The sequence below is a fragment of the Branchiostoma lanceolatum genome, chromosome 9 (assembly GCF_035083965.1).
Source record: "Branchiostoma lanceolatum isolate klBraLanc5 chromosome 9, klBraLanc5.hap2, whole genome shotgun sequence".
NCBI classification, from domain to species: domain Eukaryota; kingdom Metazoa; phylum Chordata; class Leptocardii; order Amphioxiformes; family Branchiostomatidae; genus Branchiostoma; species Branchiostoma lanceolatum.
In genome coordinates, this window is record NC_089730.1 from 8,602,990 (window position 1) to 8,623,439 (window position 20,450).

Sequence of the window (20,450 nt, forward strand, 5' to 3'; positions counted from 1 at the left end):
ACTAACCTAATCGAATTTCAATGTTACACTTTTTCATTCTCTAAAGCGCGTCGTTTGTTTTCCAGAACCGTTTAACATCGAAAGTCACTGCACCACAGCATCAGAAGCGTTGTTAGGGTCAACCAATCAGAGAAGGAGAATAGTTTTCTTGAACCGCGCCGGTTACCTGGGATACAACCTCAGCAGGGGATTGGCTGAGCAAGGTGACCACGTGACCATGGTTGGCGATGCAGACGACAGTTACCTGGCTGCCATAGTGAGAAGACATAGAAACGATTCAGAAAGGATCCCGGGAGGGAAATTTTCACATATCACTGGTAAAATGTGCGACCAAGGTTTCTTGAAGCACGTTTTCAGCTTGTATATACCGACGTACGTGCTGCTTTCACATGTGGACAAATGTACAGCGCCCGGCCCAAATAAGGACGTAATAAGGAGACTAAGTTGTGCAACTAACATACTCGAGGCTGCCAGAAACTTCCAAGGTATACGGGTCGTTACGCTGGGCGTAGAAAGCACTGGCCAAGATGAGGACGTTATTTCCAGCGGACCTGTCAAGGAACCCAATGCTGGTAATGTCCACGGTGCTGAACTATCAGCGGTTGCACACGCTGTACGCCAAGGACAGGAAATGGCGTTCAGTATCTACAGGAACGTTTTTGACTTGACGGTTACAACTGTAGCCTTGAAAGTACTGAACGGAGACAAGTACGGTCTTTGTTTGCCTGAATTTCAACAACGTCGCGTCGAGTCCTGTGGAACAGCAAAAATGGATGATAAGATTTCAGACAGTTCAAAAGATCTGAGTATTGAAGCAGATGTGAAGAGAGACGTAGTGGCACAAATAGTTCCGAAGCTGGCGGCAATATTGAGGATAAGACACTTGTGCTTCAACTATAGGATACTTGTGGACTTCTCTGGAAGACACCAAAGACAAGACAGAGGAAAACTGGAATTGACTCAAGGCGACAGCAACGGATACGTTCGGAAAAACAAAATTGCAGTTCTCTCCAAAAACGGGATAAAATCTCTAAATGCCGCGCCAAATGGCGTCGTACCTCATATGAATGTCGCCAAATCAGCTCGTATCAGCCAAACAAGTCACGGCTGTTCAAATAAGTCTGTTGATGGCGCCCTCCGGGGGTCTGTGCATGCGGGCGAAAGAAATACCAATAAGCTAGAACTAGATAATGTCAGAGACGAGGTACAACAAACAAGAACCCTCAACGGGAAGAATGTCAAAGACAGTAAAGTTAACCTGGTGCTATCCTGTCAGTTTGTGAACTTCAGGAACTCTCGGAAGAAGAGCAGCAGGTTCGAGATCACCAAGATGTGGTACTGGGGACTGAAAGATCACGGTTTAAAAGCCACTGTACTTCACGGAGGCTTACGGGCATCTTATATCAAAAGGGTATCTGATAGAAACCTCACTTTCCACCGTGTCAACATGAACGAATTCACCAAAAGTGCCAAATTTTTCGCATTCCTAGAGTATCTATCAGCACATCCCGATGTTGGGAAGGTGATTCTGACGGACAATTCTGACGTACGGTTTCAAAGAAACCCGTTTGCGCTGATGGATTTGTTAGGCGATCATTTGTACGTGGGAACAGATGTTGATATATACCCTAATATAGCGTCCATGGCGTGGTTGACTCGACGCTTGGAAGAATGTTTTGGACATTCCTTCGCCCAGAGCAAGGAATTCCCCAGCCTGACACAGATGCCTTATGTCTACAACGCGGGAGTTATAGGTGGCCCACGCCATCTTGTCATGCAACTTCTGGAGAAATTGACCTTTGTCCTCGATGGGGTCAATCCCAAGGCCAAGAACATTTGCAACATGGCGGCCCTAAACATGGTGTTGCACAAATATTTTGCCGACAAAGTTTTTACAGGATTTCCATGGAACAGTAGATATTTAAGAAGACAGAAGAATCCAAAGGGAGTTTATGTGATACATAAGTAGGTGGGCGCATACAAATGTAACAAATCGCTGTCGCATATCTGAATCATGATCCAAATAAATCAATGTCGAGAATGATCATACTGTTTGATTATTTCGTTTTAAACATGTTACATTATCGCTTTTTCTTGATGGATCATGAGTTTTACGTCAAATAAATGTTATTGAACATGTTTTCTGAGCCATCTATTTATTTGATATCCTTACCATGGGCCCAGAGCGTTTTTATATATGACGCACTGCAATCTCACTGAAGAAATAGCAAATATAGTAATAAAACAGCATTGCTAGATACATATCACCAATCTATATGAATAAGAAGGCAAATGCAAACACACTGCGTCCAGACGTATTGCTTTATTCTTATCTTCCGATCTGATATGATATGATGTTGTTCATTTATGTTAATGCCGGGCGATTTTATAGTTAACTATCAAACAAACCTTCAAAGGAAAACTGAAAGTTGCAAAGAAATGCAGACTCCGGTTTCCCCTTTGAAAGCTTGTATCTAACTGTATATATCCATATTACGTCAGATCTCAAAACATCCAAAGACTCCCCCTGTTTGTCTGAATGCAAAATGCTGCTTGAAACGTTATTTCAAGGCCGATCATTTTTTAAAGGCCTAAAAGTAGAGTTTTTAGAATTACAATATTTTTGTTTATTTTACTGAGAAATACAATTTACAGATTATTTTCATGAAATCAACAACAACGGAAATAGAATATCGTCGTTTTCATATAGATATGGTCTGAGAGAACTTTCAGCAGGTAAACTTAGAGAGCAGTTCCGAATGTCAACAGAAACTGTGACCCGCTCAATGAGCGTCAGAAGTAATAGACGTGCTCATATCGATCCCTGTACTATTCACATAATAACTTCTCCCCCCAGTAAAATGTTCTAGCTGACCTCTAAGGTCACGCGCAACCCTGATTTGCCTTCGTTTGTAGTTGAAGAAAAATCAATATGAAATCTCCGCCTATTGTGTGCCACAATTATCACAAATGAATGGCTGATTTGGACCGTATTCAGACAATGGTAAAGTAACAACTGGTAATGGTTTCTCTATTACTTTGGATGATTGGCAGAATAAAAGAACGCCCCGTTGAGGTATAGATCCAGAGTAATGGAATATGTATTGGGCGATCTGCCTGTAGTTACTGTATTGTGAAGATCTTTTCAATATGGTTAGAAGTTTGTCTTGGTATAGTTCCGTTACATTGCAGATTTGCAGTAATGGATAAGGTTTCCAGGTTACTAAGTGCACCTTGAACAATTCATTCTTTTGGCTCTACTAGTAACAAGAACCATCAAGGCCATCGCACAAAAGCAGATAAAATATCATCAAATGTTGGCTAGAAATCTACAAAAAGGCATCCCGCCTGCCTTGAATATTGGAAGCGTGTTTCTAGTTTCAAAGAGTCTTCAGGGCACATTTTAGTGGGTCACGAATAATAGATAAACAAGCTCCTTCGATCGTAACAGTAATTCAATTGAATAATCTTGATAACTTTGTTTCGACGATGACGTCTACGCTGGGGCACTGTAGTGCAACCTGTGATAGAACAAGCAGTCAGGGGCATGACTTCATATCGGCAGCTTGCAGCAACGTCATCTATCGACAGACCTCAGTATTACAAGTAATGAACAACCTGAGGTTTGAAGATTGACTCCTTAAACAAATCTCAACAAACTTGTCTAAGTAGTCAACGTTTGATCTGTCTTATTCACCTCTTTTATCGATGCTTGATCGTTTTGACTAAATTTCGAGGCAATACAGTGTTCACACGAGGACAAACCAATTTCACGTCAAGCTGTATGGCCATCATCGTTAACAAATATTCTAAAATCAAGCCATCACTCCAATTTTCAACTCAGAAAGTCAGCGTTCCTGACGGTCGGCCAAGGTTTTCCGAACTTCTTCTTTATCCTCCACTCGAAAACCCTGCAGTTAGCTCGTCACATACTACTTTTTAGGTCAGAGGTCAAATCCATCATTTCAGCGAAACATCCAACATGGCGCCATCCATTGACGATTTAGTGCAGCGGGTTTCTCTCTACAATCTGCGCCCGTTCCTCTTCCATTTTTACGTGGCGCCCTTCCTAGTCGTCTACGCCGTGTGGCTGTACGTCTGGCTCGGGGTTTACGGCGTCGGCGAGTACTTCGAGGCCGGTCTGATCGCGCTAGCGGTCATCGGCATCGTGCAGATTTTGTCGTGTCTGTTCTGCCACTGGTCGGTCCACGTCAGGTGCACATTCATCTGTAACAAGGTGGGGAAAATTAAACCTAGTCAAAAATGTTTTCAGGATTTCCTTTTTACTGATTTTGTGGATATTCGCTCAAAATAATGCCTAAGATGATGGTATGAATCACTAATATCAACGTGTAACTTTGAATCATGGGGAGGGGGGCATAACCATATGTCACAGGTTGGACCATTCCACGTTACGTTGTGTGGTAATTGTAGAGACTATTGTTCAGGATGCGAGATTTGTGTAGTAAGGGAAACAGGACAGGATCAGATATGTAAGTTGCAGTCATACTTAAAGATCATTAGTATCAAAATGTTTCTTGATGCTACCTGATGTAAATTTTACATTTTTCAAAGTGTATGGTACAAATTATGACTTGATTTCGTAAATTTAAGGCATGCTGTGATGATTTCTATCGTACCCATGCAGATTTAAGGATCTCCTACTGTACGTAACTATGATCAAGGAGCCTTGCTATGATACAACACAGGAAAACATTGATAGATTGTTTATGTGCCTTGTGAATTTGTTTACAAACAGAGATGCCACATGAAAACTGTAAACACCTGTTGTTGTTGACTGTTATTTTTGGCCATTCTTTAAAAACCCCTGGATTTCTTTTGTCTGCATGTTGTTGTAATAACTCATGTTGTAGGATACTATCATCAGCTGTGTATTTCCTTTCCACAGGCTTATGATCCCAGTAAGGCAGGTTGGGTAAAGGTAGTCCCCACCCCTAACAATGGATCAGCTGAACTGGTCAGACTACACCATGACAAGGTAATTATGGAGCTTCAGTGATAAAGATTAATTACCTGGAGTGTACCTAACTAATTAACCAACCCTAGGAGCCTACCAGTGGACAGTATGGTGTTGTCTACACTAGGAGGGTATGTTTAATGTAAATTGTGATGGATTTAGAAAATCAGCAGACCTTGTGCAGCTTACTTTTGCACAGTTCACAAACAACACAAATACAAGATAATTCAATTTTGCTAAAAATATGTTGTACATGTCTTTCACATGAAGGTTTTGTTCATGCAGAATAATTTCAATTTTGGGGCCCAAATGTTACATAATGGACCTTTAATGATACATGTATTATTCTCAAGTACAAGTGTATAAGCATGGTTTCCTTTGTGTTAAATACAGCTTCACGTCCGTCCCCATCTCATCAACTGTTCTCAAGAATTCTCATGTAATGCCCCCCTCCCCATCAGTACTCAAGAAAACATTGCTTCTCCCCCTCCTCCCCACCTACACAACTATATTCAAGAAGACATAAATTATGCCCCCCTCCCCACCTTTACTATAACTATACTCAAGAAAACTTTACTCATACCCCCCTCCCCACCTGCACAACTGTTCAAGAGAACCATACATTTTCAGTGGTTTTAAAGAGTCTTAACACACGTTTACACTTGATAATTTCAGGATAAGAACTCGGGAGAAGAGCAGATCTGGTTCAACTTCCAGAAGATCAAGTACGTGTACGACTCGGAGGAGAAGAAGCAGTTCCGAGCGGTGGAGTTTCCCGTGGACCTGCCCATGAAGACGTACCAGTCCTGCCGTGGGTACCAGGAGGAGGCTGACATCACCAGGGCCAGCGCCAAATATGGCAAAAACGAGTATGTATTCAAATGCATCAAACTATCTATATAAGACCTTAAATTGTTTACCTTGAAAGAAGAAGTCAACCCCTACGATACTGAATGTAGAAATTTATAATTAGACTAGATACTATCTCCTCTGTTTTATCCACTATACACTATTAGTCTTATTATTACATGTAGTACAGTAGTATTCTCTTACAATTAATCCCAAGGTACAGATCTACAAAAAGAGACTATACGATATATATGTCACATGAAGTATTAACCTTATTTTGTGCCTGCTTGATAGTAAGATTTAGATTGACATGATAAAGTTATTGCTGAGTTTAGGAAACATGATTTTAGTTTTCTGTACTCAAAGTGCTTGAAATGCAAAGGTGCATTTGAAAAGTTGACTGATATACTTAGCTCTCTCTCTCCCTCTCTCTACATCATTGTTGATTGTTGTGTCCACAGAGTCCAGATGATTGTTCCAGACTTTGCGGAGCTGTTTAAGGAGAGAGCCACGGCCCCCTTCTTCGTGTTCCAGGTCTTTTGTGTGGGACTGTGGTGTCTGGATGAGTACTGGTACTACAGGTGAGCATGGGAGGACAGGACAAATACTGCACAGTAGTATCAATTTCCAAATAACATATGGTTAAATAGCAAAGAAGGGGTTTAGAAGCCAAGTCAAAATACACGGCCTAGGGCCATGTAGTGTAGTCATGAAAAAAGTGAAGAAATGATACAAAAAAAGAACCCTTCAGTAGTTTGCAAGAAATAAACTTAAAGACAAACTCTGGGATATTGGTCATTACAAAATGAAGTGTTACCTTGCACTGTAAGGGGCTAGAATTAAAGAAAATGATGTGCTGATTGTAAGTAACTTTGATTAGAAGTATCCATACAATATCATACTTTTACACAGAGTGTATTCCTTAAGAATAAGCTCTTTTAAGCCAAAGGATAGTTACTCAAATGACTGTTACTCAGTTACTGATTTGGCATATCTGATTCTTGAAAAAGACAATAAAGTCGAAACCGGTCGAATACCAGTCTCCGCTGTCATTTTCCCAAGAACCACCAATGATTTGGCATATCTTATTACCTTGATGTCTAACCTTCATCATTGTAATAAGCACTTTTATTCTGTGACTATTTCAGTATCTTCACCCTGTTCATGCTGGTGGCATTTGAGGCGACACTGGTCCAGCAGCAGATGAGAAACATGTCAGAGATCAGGAAGATGGGGAACAAACCGTTCCTCATCCAGGTCTACAGGAACCGCAAGTGGAGACCCATCAACAGTGATGAACTAGTGCCGGGAGACATCTGTTCTATAGGTTTGTTTGTTTGTTTTATCAATATCTCCATTAGCGTTCAATTCTAACAAATTTAACACTATTCTCTCTGGAGTACGCTTACAAAATGTAAAGAACAAAAGCATATGGAATTGGTGAACAGAAAATTAATCAAAATCAAATGTGGTGAACCTAAAAGTGAACTTATAGATGATTATAATCATTCATTCTCTCATTCATTCATTTATACATCTGTCCATCCATCCTTTCATTAGACTAAGAATTTCATTAATGATTTTTTCCATTTTTTGAGAAAGGAAAGTTATATTCTCAGAAAGTATATTGGTATGCTGACTTACAAATGCTCCTGTATAAAAGATAGCAACACAGTTTATATTTCCATTTTCCTACTTAAACATTCGGAGAGTGCTCTTGTGTACAAGACACTGACACACTGAAGTACCAAGAAGTGTGCAAAAAAAGGACAAAGAAGTGTGAATAAAAGGTGTTGAAGAGCTGTAGCAGTAGCAGTTTGACTGACAGTTGCACTTGTGTTCTGTTGCCAGGGCGTTCCCAACATGACAACCCTGTACCATGTGACCTGTTACTGCTGAGGGGTCCCTGTATCGTTGATGAGGCAATGCTGACTGGGGAGTCTGTGCCACAGATGAAGGTACTCAGGATTTTTTCTATAGAGAGGAACAGGGGCAATGTGCCCCCATGCTATAAACATGCGCCCCCCTTACCCAGGGGAGCAGATCCTCTGACAAGCATAAGATTCAGATTGACCGGGGATGCTACAGTCTTCAACAGTTATCTGTCTGGCAATAATTTCCCCCTTCATGATGCCTTAGAGTACTCCATTATAACTGGATATTCTCAAAACTCCACACCGAGGAAAGGGAGAAAGTCCACACTATCCCCATGCTCTGTCGTTCCATTCCCTTATGCCCCTTCCAACTTTTTTTCTAGAAAAAACTTCAGTACTGTTAAAACTTTCCAGTTTGTGTGGATTTTATTTGCCAGAATTTTAAGTTTGTGGTTGAAACAGTACAGTGGCAGATGTTCTAATCAAATCCACAAACATAAAACCACTGCAAATATTTCACAATTCGCTGTATTACACATGCCACTTTACAAAGTTCTTGTGATACACCCTAGATGAGTTTAGATCATAACATATGATAGCCTAGTATTACAGTAGTAACCAATGAAGCACTGTTGTCTGATAGGAGCCTGTGGAAAGCCTGGAGCCGGACCATGTTCTGGACCCTGACGTAGATGGGAAACTTCACATCATCTTCGGTGGTACCAAGGTGGTACAGCACTCCCCACCTGGGAAAACTGCAGCTGGACTGAAAGGTGGGGCTGGATATTCTCATTTTCATGTTTGATATAACTGTTTCTCCTTAAATGATATGACTGTAACATTTGTAGTCCCTATTACTGTTGTCAAATGTTTACAATTGTCAAATGCATAATTCTTAAGATTTGGTGCCATAAATATACAACAATATGACTGTTACACTCTAGTCCCCACTACAGTTGCCTATTGTTTACATTTGTGAAACGTAAGCAAAATAAGCCCTCTAAAGATTTGGTACCAGAGGTATACACTCACTATACCTATATGTTAATTATAAGTGCTTCATCTACACTCTGGACTAATGTGATTATAGATGCTCATATTGTTGATTTTTATTCCCAGCTCCTGACAATGGCTGCATTGCATATGTGCTGAGAACAGGGTTCAACACCTCACAGGTAAGTAGTCACAAAAAACTTTCTTCTGCTTTGATTGTGATATAGATTTTGGTCATTTTTCTTCTGATATTCAGAGAAATACGTACATTGTGTATTTGTTATTTTACTCAACAGGGTAAGCTGTTGAGAACCATCCTGTTTGGAGTGAAGAGAGTGACGGCCAACAACTTGGAGACTTTCTTCTTCATCCTGTTCCTACTGGTCTTCGCCATCGCTGCAGCTTCATATGTGTGGATCAAAGGTCAGTTTAAACTGTTGTGTAAGAGGCAGTGCATCTAGCAGGCTGCCATCAAGCCTCTACGTCTATGTGCATGTCTAACCCTTGCAAGATGGGGAAACAACAGAAAGTAAACGAGATAGTGACTGTGTAAGTGAGAGTGTGAGTGTACTGCATAAAATAGGGTACTGCATAAAATCAGTATATTGTAAGCATTTTTCTGCCCTTTTTTCAAAGTAAAAACACCTTTCAAGTGTGTTGAATGACCTGTTATCATGTCTTGATAAGAAGGAGTGCAGTAAAGTCTGCAGTTGCTAGGGGAACTTTAGGGACTGTTGGACACACCTACGCAATTAAGCCATATTGAGATCATCTGCGTTGGTGAAAGATGTCTTTAGTTCACAACCTTTTGTGTTTAAGCCGTTGCACAGTTTTATACTACGTGCATCTATGCAGATGTACTATAATTTGAATCGAAGTATGCACACATTTTTAAGGGATCCAGCCTTTCTTCTATTCATAAGAAAACATTTTACAGTTGTGTTGTTCATAATTTTGTTGGGATTACACTAAAACAACTTCTTTTTCCCTGCCAGGTACTGAGGACCCCAAGAGGAACAGGTACAAGTTGTTTCTGGAGTGCACCCTGATCCTGACTTCAGTGGTGCCACCAGAACTCCCTATTGAACTCTCACTGGCTGTCAACACATCTCTGCTCGCACTCTCTAAACTATGTAAGTACTAGTGCATGATGTAAACTCTGAGCATTTTCATTGCATGTCATTGCCGTGAACGCCACCATGTTGTCCCTATTTGCATTTCAGTGAATCATAGTTAAAGTATTTGCAGACATTTGAAGGTCAAAAATTCTGCGTACGTCTGAGCTACAATCCAGTGAAATGCAAATAGGGACACCAACATGGTAGTCAGTACCTGTCTGCTTCTTCAATACGGAAAGTGAGTAAAAACGCTCCACAAAGCCTCACAAACTAGGTGTAAGGTATTGTGTCTGCAAATGCATTTCATTTCTTTCAACAAATTGCATCCTGGTAACCAAACTATCACAAACTTTGTCCTCATTGTTGCTCAATGTTTTCCCAGATGTGTTCTGTACGGAGCCCTTCAGGATCCCATTTGCAGGGAAGGTGGACATCTGCTGTTTCGACAAGACTGGGACACTGACGTCAGACAAGCTAACTGTGGAGGGGGTGGCAGGACTGGAGTAAGGAATGTTGTACTGTTTGAAGTCGTGTCATGATCGTTTTGAATTGAGAGAAAACGGTGATAAGTCAAAGCTTGCACAGTAATCATACAATTGAAACTATTTTGAAATCCAGTAAAGCTAGACAATACATGTACATGTATTAGAGATTGGAAAAGGAGTTTATAATGTGTTTTCAAATTGCCATCTGTACTGGTCCCTGTGGTGTAGTGGTCTGCGCTTCTGTCACTTACCACATCTGGTTCAAATTACTTGGAACCAGAAGGCCCAAGTTCGTGCCCGGGTAAAACACCGCCACTGCCAGTGGACTAGCCCCCTGCTGCAGTGATTGCACCACAGTGTGGCCCAGGGCTATGAAATGGGGATGGGCACCGCCCTATACACCTTATGGTGTGGGAGGATTTTTGGTGGTCCCTTTAGATAATCTTTGCCATTAATACTAGCTTTAAGAATCCTGTTCAAACTGGACAACTGTCTAGTCTGACCATTTTTTTCAACTCCCTGTGGTCACTTAAGACAAGTTTGACAAAATCTGCATATTTTTGAAACTCCCTTATTCACTAACTCACTCACCAACATACAATGCATGCAGTTATCATTCGCTCACCTGACCATTCCCTCAACCCCTATCTCCATGTTCCCTGTGTACAGAGGTAAGGAGAAGGTGTGTCCCATCTCTGAGGTTCCCCTGGAGACAGTACAGGTGCTGGCCTCCTGTCACTCACTCACTCACTCACTCACTCACTCACTCACTCACTCACTCACTCACTCACTCACTCACTCCCTATCTCCATGTTCCCTGTGTACAGAGGTAAGGAGAAGGTATGTCCCATCTCTGAGGTCCCCCTGGAGACCGTACAGGTGCTGGCATCATGTCACTCACTCCCTCACCTACTCACCTACCCACCCACTCACTCACTCCCTATCTCCGTGTTCCCTGTGTACAGAGATAAGGAGAAGGTGTGTCCCATCTCTGAGGTTCCCCTGGAGACCGTACAGGTGCTGGCGTCCTGTCACTCTGTGGTGCAGATGGAGGACGGGCTGGTGGGAGACCCCCTGGAGAAGGCAACGCTAACTGCAGTAGAATACAACCTCACTAAAGGTAGGGTCTGAACTAAATGACAAATCTTATTTAGAGTCAGCTTACAGATGCGCCCTATGTGGCAGAGACTGTCATTCTCATATAGGATAGTTTAGCCATAGCCAAACTGTAGGGCTGATATCAATTTGTTTTGGATTTCACCAAGCATACATGTATATAAAGTTAGGAATGGCAGTTCAACTTGTACTTTTGCATATAGAAAGCAATTTTCAAGTTGTTCATGTGTGTAGAAAAAATTGAATTATAAAATTGATATTACATCAGCTTTGGATGGTATTGATACATATATAACATACTTCATTTGTGAACTTGTCTCTGCTCATCTGTAGGCGATGCTGTGATCCCGCCGCGTGGAACCCCAGGGAAGGCGATGAAGATCATGCAGCGGTTCCACTTCTCCAGCGCGCTGAAGCGGATGTCCGTCATCACGTCCCAGGAGCAGCAGGGCTCCGTGGAGAACCTGTACATGGCCATGGTCAAGGGCGCGCCGGAGACACTACGAGCCATGGTGAGGTCCTACTTTCTGTGTGGTGATAGATGCATGTCCTGTACTATCTTAGAGAGTGCAAGCAACAACAAATAGTTTCCTTCATAGGACTTACCTCCTCGTAATCTTAATTTAAGGAAGAAATACTGCAAATCAATTTAAGTTTGCTGGGACTTACTTGTGCAGTGGGGGAGGTGTCTTTGCAGTGTTTAAGTTTGCATTTAAGCAAGGGCGAGGGGGCATGCAGGAGACCAAATAGATGTCTACAGTGTTTTAAGTTCATAGTGCCAAGGACACAGCAAAAACTGTGAACATGAAACGCCTATTTCACAGTACATGGCAGTTGTTTTGCTTGGAGATGTACTTAGGTAACAAGTGCATTGATACCCAGTAGTTCAAGGACATGTATATACTTGTGTATATGTTTTATATTTGTTGCTGTGCCACTTACTTGTTTGTATACTAAAGTCCTATCCCTCTCTCTGTTTGTGTTATAGTACGCCAGTGTCCCAGACAACTATGATGAGGTACATCAGGAGATGTCCAGACAGGGTGCCCGTGTACTGGCACTGGGGTACAAGAAACTGGGCACAATGTCTCCTCAACAGGTAAGGAAAGGAGACACTGTAACAGAAACTCACTCAAAATAGAAAAACAGTCTTAAGAACAATTTGAATTGGAACCATGACACGATAACCTATGGTGACCATAAGCTCAAACTCTGGAGCAAGTCATATCAAGATGGTCTGATTTTCACGGCTTACACATAGTTACCATTAAAAGTCTAGAGGACCATTAATTTAGTGATGTTGTGTGTTTGTGTTCTACATTGTAGCTGCGCGACCTGAGCAGAGATGCTGTAGAGAAGGACCTGAACTTTGCTGGGTTTGTCATCATCTCCTGTCCTCTCAAGGCTGACTCCAAGGCTACTGTGAAGGAGATCATACATGCCTCCCACCATGTAAGTACATGGACTTATAACTCACTTGTTATGCCTATATATTGTTTCCTGTGAATTCTTTGGCCAAAGAAAAAGGGCCACGGTCAAAGAGAATGTAATCTTTCAAGGTTAAATAAAGGTTGAAGAAAAATGTTAAGTTCAGCGCACTTCTGCTGCAGCTGTCAATGGTCATATTTTTCTATTTATAAGACATTTCTCCTATGTGGTAATGCTAACAATGCCAGGTATTTCCCAAAATCAAACCATTGATTCCTTAAATGTATGCCTAACAAAAAGCTAACTTCAAGTTATCTCGATGATGACAAACCAGCAAACCAAATAAGAATCATAACCTCCTTTCTCAGAGTTGATAGGGGATTGCCATCCCATTCTTTGTTCCAACACATCACCATTGTAACAACCTGTTGTTTTCTCACCTGTCCGTGCCAGGTGTGCATGATCACAGGTGACAACCCCCTGACGGCCTGCCACGTGGCCAGGGAGCTGCGCTTCACCAGGTGTCCCAAGACTCTCGTACTCTCCCCACCTGTCGACCAAGGTGCGTCTATCAGCTACCAAAACTAACATTATACCATGGCTATGGTATATACCATGATGATGGTAATGAAGTCTATCGTTAGCGTCCACCCTCATGTTACGAGGGTGTTAAAGAATGCGGTGATTCGCCACGTCTACCACATGAGGAGGTTGAGGTCACATTTAACACAATTCAAGAACTGAGGAAAACGTCAATGAAATAATAACCAAACATGTGCAGGGTGGGAGGGGGGCCCACGCCGCCCGCTCAAAAATAATGCCTCTATCTAACAAAACATCTAGACCAACTTATGGCGGACCGTGTTGCCTGGAGGGAAAGAGCAACCCTAGTCCGGGCAAGCTGCCCGATATGATGATGATGATGATGGTAATGAATAATGTAGTGTTTTTTTTTATCTACTTCCATTCACCACAAAATAAGGCTCTTTGAGAGCCACTAACACTAACTGGATTGTATTGACAGATGTTTGTTTACCTTTAACTTTAAGTTTTAGGTTATACCCACCAGGGAAACAACCATTAGGAAGCTGGTTCCATAAAGTTGATCTGTTCGTTGTCACATGGTTTTGAATACGGCTGAAAGTATTCTTGTGTTGTCATAGATTCTGAGTGGCACTGGCTGTCTGTGGACGAAAAGGTCACCCTTCCCATGGTGCCACAGGAGGGGGCCAGGGAGCTGATCGGCAAATATGACCTTTGTCTCACAGGAGAGGTCAGTGGTCTGATGTCTAATACTCTGATTACGTACAGGGAAATTCAATTTCTCACAGTTGTATATGGTCTGTCTCAAAATTGCTCGCTCAAATCTTGCGAAGGTACTTATTCATCTCATCTTTCCTGATATCTCAACCACTGATGTGACTGGGGTATGTTCAGTTGTCAGTGTACTAATCTCTATTGTGAAAGATAATTCATGATTTGTTATTTACCTTTTTCAGGCCCTGACCCAGCTTAAATCAGTGAATGAGAAGTTTTTCCAGAAGATTTTACCTCATGTGAAGGTGTTTGCAAGAGTGGCACCCAAACAGAAAGTCAGTAAATATCACTAATTAATCCTTTACCATGTACTATTTTTCATAGAGTTTACAAAAAGACATTGTTACAGAAGTTTTGTATTCTGTTTATTTCTCTTGTAGTACTGACTTTTTATATTATTTTCAGGAGTATGTGATCACAACACTGAAGAGCCTTGGCTACACCACACTAATGTGTGGGGATGGTACCAATGATGTCGGGGCACTCAAACATGCACATGTTGGTAAGTGCTGAAATAGTACCTGCAGATTTTTATTTTTTTGTGTACTCTTTTGTCAATCTTATCTCTATTTGATTTTATATTTCTGAAATGTTTTGTAAGTTTGTTTCTTTCATATGTGTATCTTAATACCTTCTACATTGAATTTATTCTGTCAACATCCAGGTGTTGCCCTCTTGTCAAATGCACCTGAGAGGATGCCAGAAAGGGCACCACGTAGGGAGGACAAGGAAAAGGTGAGCTGGAACTGTTTTGTTTTTCCTAATAACTTTTCTGACCATCTTTTTTCACAGTAGTGCATGTTCAACAAAAGTCCTGTATGGATGAGAACTATTATAGTACCAGAATAAACATGGTAGGCCCTGTTTTCCTTCCTTTTGCAGGAGCTGAAAGACAATAAACCGACAAACAACAAGCTGCACCATCACCAGTCAGCCCCTAGGGGGAGCAGCAGAGCTGCCAAGAACAGAGCGATAGCCAGAGGGGAAAACTTAGCAGGAAACAAGGTACAGGTCATACGTCTTGCACTTAGGACCTTGAGTTAAGTGCTAATGTACCATAGTTGCAGTATATACATACATGTAGTGGGACATTCAGTGTTAGAAAGACCAAAGATAGAAAGATATATCTGCTCTCTATTAAGACTTGTAACGAAATCACTTTATCATACAGTACAGACTTCGGGATAAACATCAAGTTTCGCGGGATGGCGGTACGTCCCGCAGAATCTCGCGTGACATGTGATGCATATTCCGAAGTCTGTACTGTACGATATGATTTGTTTCCCTTTATGCAAAAATACGAAAATATCAACTGCAATCGACAGTTCATCAGTTGTTAAGTCTGTGAATATGCACTCCCAACACACATGATACATTAAGATGTCTCATTTTCGTTTTGGTACTTCCCAGATGTTTTTAAAGTTTTCCTGCTTGTTTGTGTCTGCAGAGTGCCCAGATGCAGAAGAAGCTAGAGCAGATGCTGAAGGAGATAGATGAGCAGGAGGCGGCATCAGTCGTCAAGTTAGGAGACGCCAGCATAGCCTCTCCCTTCACTTATAAACTGTCCAGTATACAATGTGGTAAGCAGCCGCTTGAATTGTTGTGCTTCTGTAACCATTAACAGTGTTTCCAGGATTTTTGCCTATGATATGCTTAGATAAAGCATGCATTTCATTAATGATAGACTTTATTCTAGTCAACTTTAGAAATAGATTATGTGATATCTCACACCTACAATGAGCAATTTCTTGGCAAATGTTTAAAAATTATCAAGCCAGAGCTTAAGTAAAATTATCAACCCAAGTACCTAGTTTCTCTCAAAATTTAGTACACTTGAATCTAAGCAATCCTTTTTCTAGGATGTCAATATTGTTGACCTTTATATTTGATATCTCCTATAACATCATATTCTCTTCTTTGTCTCCCTAGTATGTCATATCATCAAGCAGGGTCGTTGCACGCTGGTGACGACACTACAGATGTTCAAGATCCTGGCGCTGAATGCATTGATCCTGGCGTACAGTCAGAGCGTGCTGTATCTGGACGGCATCAAGTTCAGCGACGGACAGGCCACCTTACAGGGGCTGCTCTTAGCGGGCTGCTTTCTCTTCATCTCTAGGTCAAAGGTACTCAACACAATATTCTTTATTGCCTATGCCAAGAAGCTTATGTTTTTTCTGTATATTTATCACTAAGTGTGTTTGCCTCCTAGAGGCTTTCTATTGCACTGCAGCAGAACCTCTGGTTTTGATATCTTGTGTTCTGGACATGCTATGGTTGTGATTTTTGAGTGGTAGATATAGCTCTTGTTAGGTACTGTGTAACAGATTCTTGTTTGTTTGCTCCCAATACAATGCCTGAAACATTTTGGTATGATTGCATATTCAAGGGTTTTATTTCTGTCAGCAATTGGTTATTTTGGGCTTGGCTGATTTCAAGATGTTGCCAGTTTGAATTGAGAGGACAGTTTACAAATCATGATGCAGATGCATGGATAACCTTTAAATTTTCTTTATCCTAAGCCAAGTTGACAACGTCTGTGCCTTTTAGGTTGAACAGAACTAGTGAAAGCCTGCTATATTCATTCACAATTGTATGAAAGAATCAGAGATTCACAAATGTGTGTATGAAATAGCTGATTGATGATGAAAAATGTCACTTTACAGTCTTTCATACTAGACATACATGTACCTGATATTCTCATTTTTTCCATCCCTTCTGCAGCCTTTGAAGGTCCTATCTAAGCAGCGCCCTTTACCAAATATCTTCAACCTGTACACCATCCTGACAGTGCTGTGCCAGTTTGCTGTTCACTTCTGTTGTCTAGTGTTTCTTAAACAGGAGGCACAGAGACTGCAGCCCAGGTACGATTTCCTTCACTTTGATAACCTAGCAGAATAAGGGAGTACTGCAGGCTCTTTTTTCTTTTTACTTCACTTTTAGACAAAGTTTTTATAACTTATTTTAACAGTGCTGCCTACAGAAAACAATATACCCATTTTCACGCCTGGGTGTAGTGAGGAAATTTGTGTAAAGTGCCTTTCCCAATGGCACAACATCGGTGTTGACAAGGGATTCAAACCCGGGACCGCTGCGTTCTGGGCCAAACAGCCTACCATTACACCACACGACCAGGCTCTTTGTAAAGATGCATTTTCAAAGAAGCAAGAGTCATCATTCCTTTTTGTTTAGTTAAATACTTTTATATCTGTATATATGGTACTATGATGACACGACAACTTCAAGAATTCTGTTTTGACTTAAGTATCAAACCTTGTTATTAAAGCAACAGTTAAAAAGGACTTGTCTCAAGCAGTATTTAATTTTGTTTTGCACAGGACAGAGGAGTTTGTTGACCTTGAAAAAGACTTTGAGCCAAGCGTGTTGAACAGCACAGTGTACCTCATCAGTATGATGATGCAGGTCAACACCTTTGCTGTCAACTACAAGGTCAGTTGGACAGCTCACTAGCACAGCTCTCCCATTTTCCTACCTTGAGTATACATACCTTTTGCACATCTAAATGTATTTTGCTTTTGTAAACAGGAGGAAAATAGCAGAAAGTTATTACTGTAATTCTTGTTTCTTTCACTGTAACTAAATGTTCACTGTTTTCACGGTCCCCTCTGAATCGTGACCTTATCATCACCGTGGAATAGCTGTTGTAATTATTTTTGAATTCTTTAAACATCCGTTCTGTAAATCACTTTCCGCCACCGTGAAGTTAAATTTCAGCCTTACACCGAAATTTTGCTACGTGAAGATAAAGTGAATTATTACCAATGTTTCATGTCTATGGGTTTTAAAAATGTTTTTATCAATTGCAAGTCATTTATTTCATGAATAAAAGTAAAATTCAATCTTTACCACTGGATTACAATATGAAAATTGTGTTTTTCAAGACTCATTATGTGTTTTTCTAGACTCATTATGACAATATTTTTCTTTGTTGTGCAGGGTCATCCGTTCATGGAGTCTTTACGTGAGAACAAGGCACTCCTGTACAGCCTGTTCTTCTCCATCATGTCACTAGCAGCCCTCACCATGGGCCTGGTGCCGGAGGTAGCACAGCAGTTCGAGATCGTAGACTTCCCAGATGAGGTAGGCAATGCAATGAGAATCTTAAATCTCAACTGCAATGCAGCACTGTTGCAGTCTAACTAGTTCGAAATATGTTGAATCTGAATTGATTTATCACATAAAAAGCAACTGTTTTTATACTGTAAGTAATTGTTTCAGTACGTCGATGAAGGTTAGACATCTATGTAATAAGATACAAGTTTTCAGTAGATGGTTCCTGAAGATATGATTATCCTCTTTTATTTTTCACTGTAAAACGTGAAGACTCAAATTTGATACCTAGACTATGAGTGTTTGTAACACCTTGTATTTCAAGATACTTTAACATTGACGTATCTGCCATTGTGATATATGATTTGTTTTCTATCCCCCACAGTACCGGATGCTGATACTCCAAGTCTTTGCTGCCAATTTTGTCGGGGCCTTTCTAATCGACAGAGTTCTGCAGTTTGTACTGGGTTATGCAGCACTAAGGTCCAACTGAGAAGCATCCTTCTACACACAACTGACAGCTACAACTGAACTGCTTTATGCCCTAGATGCTACAGTTAAGTGTTACAGAATTAGATCTTCAGCAGCAGCATAGCAGTTTTGCCCTTCTTTCTGCAAATTTTTGTTCTTAAATGGGATGAAGCAGTTTTTTCTCATATACCTCTCAAATGATTAAGAAAAAATAGGCAATTTTGTAATATGTTGATGTCAATTGTTTTGTACCAATGAGAGAACTGAATTCTGTGATGAAATTTATCTTTCTTGTATGGAAGACAAATAAAAAAAATGGCATTTACAAAGAATGTAAATTTACAAAATAGTGAACAAAGTAGCATTATGTTCCAACAAAACACTCTATATAGTGAGTAGACAGTTTCATGAAGATGTAAATTACCCACCAGTCCTTAAAGTAAGGATAGAAAGATTTTGTTCTAAAGACCCCACAAAAAATGGAGCTATTGAATCATTCTTGCATCCAAAAAGCAATCACCGTACACTTGACTGTTGATGTTCAGACATGTATTTTGATATGATAAATTGGTTTCTGAAAGAAAGGAAAGAAAAAAAAAGATATTTTGGCATTCTTGCCATTTAAAACAGACACTCGCTAAAATTTGTGGATGTAAGACGATCATATTTCACTGCCATTTATTTCATGTTGTCAAGATACATATGTAATGACAACATCAATATGTAACGATTAAATGCCAAGGTATATCCCCATCAACAAATGGTGTTACAAGATGCTAATGCCTTATTGATTTATACTTGGTGTACATGCATATCAGTCATTTGTCTACAAAATTGATACCTAAGCTCAGCAAATTTACAATCGACTGTTATAATGTATAAACCCCCCAGTATTTGGCAACAAATGGACTCCAATTGAATGGAATATATTTAAGACCTTATAACAACGCCTCAGAAAGTAATTCTATGAGAATCACGTTAGGTGAGCTATTGAAAAGATTATATGAGCTAATATGACATTCCAAGCAGAGTTGTATGACAAGCAGCCAGCAGTTGTACAGTATTTATACCAGTTGTGTTTATGCAGTCTTTGTGAGGGGCTTTCTCTCAGAAAATGTGATCATTTCTTACGAACTTATTTCTTGCTGTAAGCCATGGAATGTAAAAGAAATAAAGTAACAAAAGGTATTATCTTGTGTGTTTTTTCTTCCACTTCGATCCCTCATCAGATAAATCGTCCTGGAAACTCTTTAAAGCTTGACATTGATTAAAAGCCAATTATGGGCGATCATTAAGATACTTTATTGCCATAATATTTTCCTGATTTTTCCGCTATTGAGGGAAGAAGGAGTGACAAACCCACAAGTGTTGCGGTGGATCTTGTGTATAGAGATCAAGGCCTGTGGCCATTTCAGATCCTGATTGTGTCATCAAAACGTACTGATTTTTTAACCATGTTTCCTTTATTGTTGCAGATATATCTACTATTCTGTCGTCATACAACACATCTTCAAGTCACATATTTTCTTAGTAGTAACAGCTAATTACAGTGTACTAGCATTGACGGAAATGGGTCATGAACTCATGATCGAAGTTAAAAGTGCGGCATGTTTACAAAGTAGCAAAAATCTAGTATAACAGCTTATTTCTAATATTTACACATGAGTCAAGTTGCAAGTATGGCATATTCATACAAACTAACAAAATCTAGTATAATAGCTAATTTCTAACATTGACAGAGATGAGTCAT

General features: G+C 40.5%; 2 protein-coding genes across 3 annotated transcripts in view; both read left to right on the forward strand.

Moving 5' to 3' along the window:
• LOC136442575 (uncharacterized) overlaps positions 1 to 2,108 on the forward strand; it is a 67,906-nt gene extending 65,798 nt beyond the window's left edge. For both annotated transcript variants that reach the window (XM_066439500.1, XM_066439499.1), the window contains one exon: positions 66 to 2,108. In XM_066439500.1, the coding sequence (XP_066295597.1) occupies positions 66 to 1,969 (1,904 nt within the window). In that variant the 3' untranslated portion in view covers positions 1,970 to 2,108. The remainder of the gene's footprint in view (positions 1 to 65) is intronic.
• Positions 2,109 to 3,956: 1,848 nt separating this feature from the next.
• On the forward strand, positions 3,957 to 19,888 carry LOC136441620 (endoplasmic reticulum transmembrane helix translocase-like). The gene is made up of 27 exons (XM_066438010.1): positions 3,957 to 4,237; positions 4,910 to 4,999; positions 5,654 to 5,847; positions 6,289 to 6,408; positions 6,976 to 7,154; positions 7,679 to 7,785; positions 8,345 to 8,474; positions 8,821 to 8,876; positions 8,991 to 9,117; positions 9,690 to 9,827; positions 10,195 to 10,315; positions 11,263 to 11,417; positions 11,747 to 11,925; positions 12,402 to 12,512; positions 12,740 to 12,865; positions 13,295 to 13,403; positions 14,005 to 14,114; positions 14,341 to 14,433; positions 14,564 to 14,660; positions 14,823 to 14,893; positions 15,041 to 15,163; positions 15,606 to 15,738; positions 16,088 to 16,284; positions 16,883 to 17,022; positions 17,497 to 17,608; positions 18,116 to 18,259; positions 18,615 to 19,888. The coding sequence occupies exons 1-27, from the start codon at positions 3,983 to 3,985 to the stop codon at positions 18,720 to 18,722; spliced, it is 3,525 nt and encodes a 1,174-aa protein (XP_066294107.1). The 5' UTR covers positions 3,957 to 3,982; the 3' UTR covers positions 18,723 to 19,888.
• Positions 19,889 to 20,450: the final 562 nt, after the last annotated feature.

Coding starts and splice junctions, on each gene's coding strand:
- LOC136441620 (XM_066438010.1), top strand. CDS start 3,983: ATGGCGCCATCCATTGACGATTTAGTGCAGCGGGTTTCTCTCTACAAT. Junction 9,118..9,689: donor TTCATATGTGTGGATCAAAG/GTCAGTTTAAAC, acceptor TTTCCCTGCCAG/GTACTGAGGACCCCAAGAGG. Junction 14,661..14,822: donor ACTCAAACATGCACATGTTG/GTAAGTGCTGAA, acceptor GTCAACATCCAG/GTGTTGCCCTCTTGTCAAAT.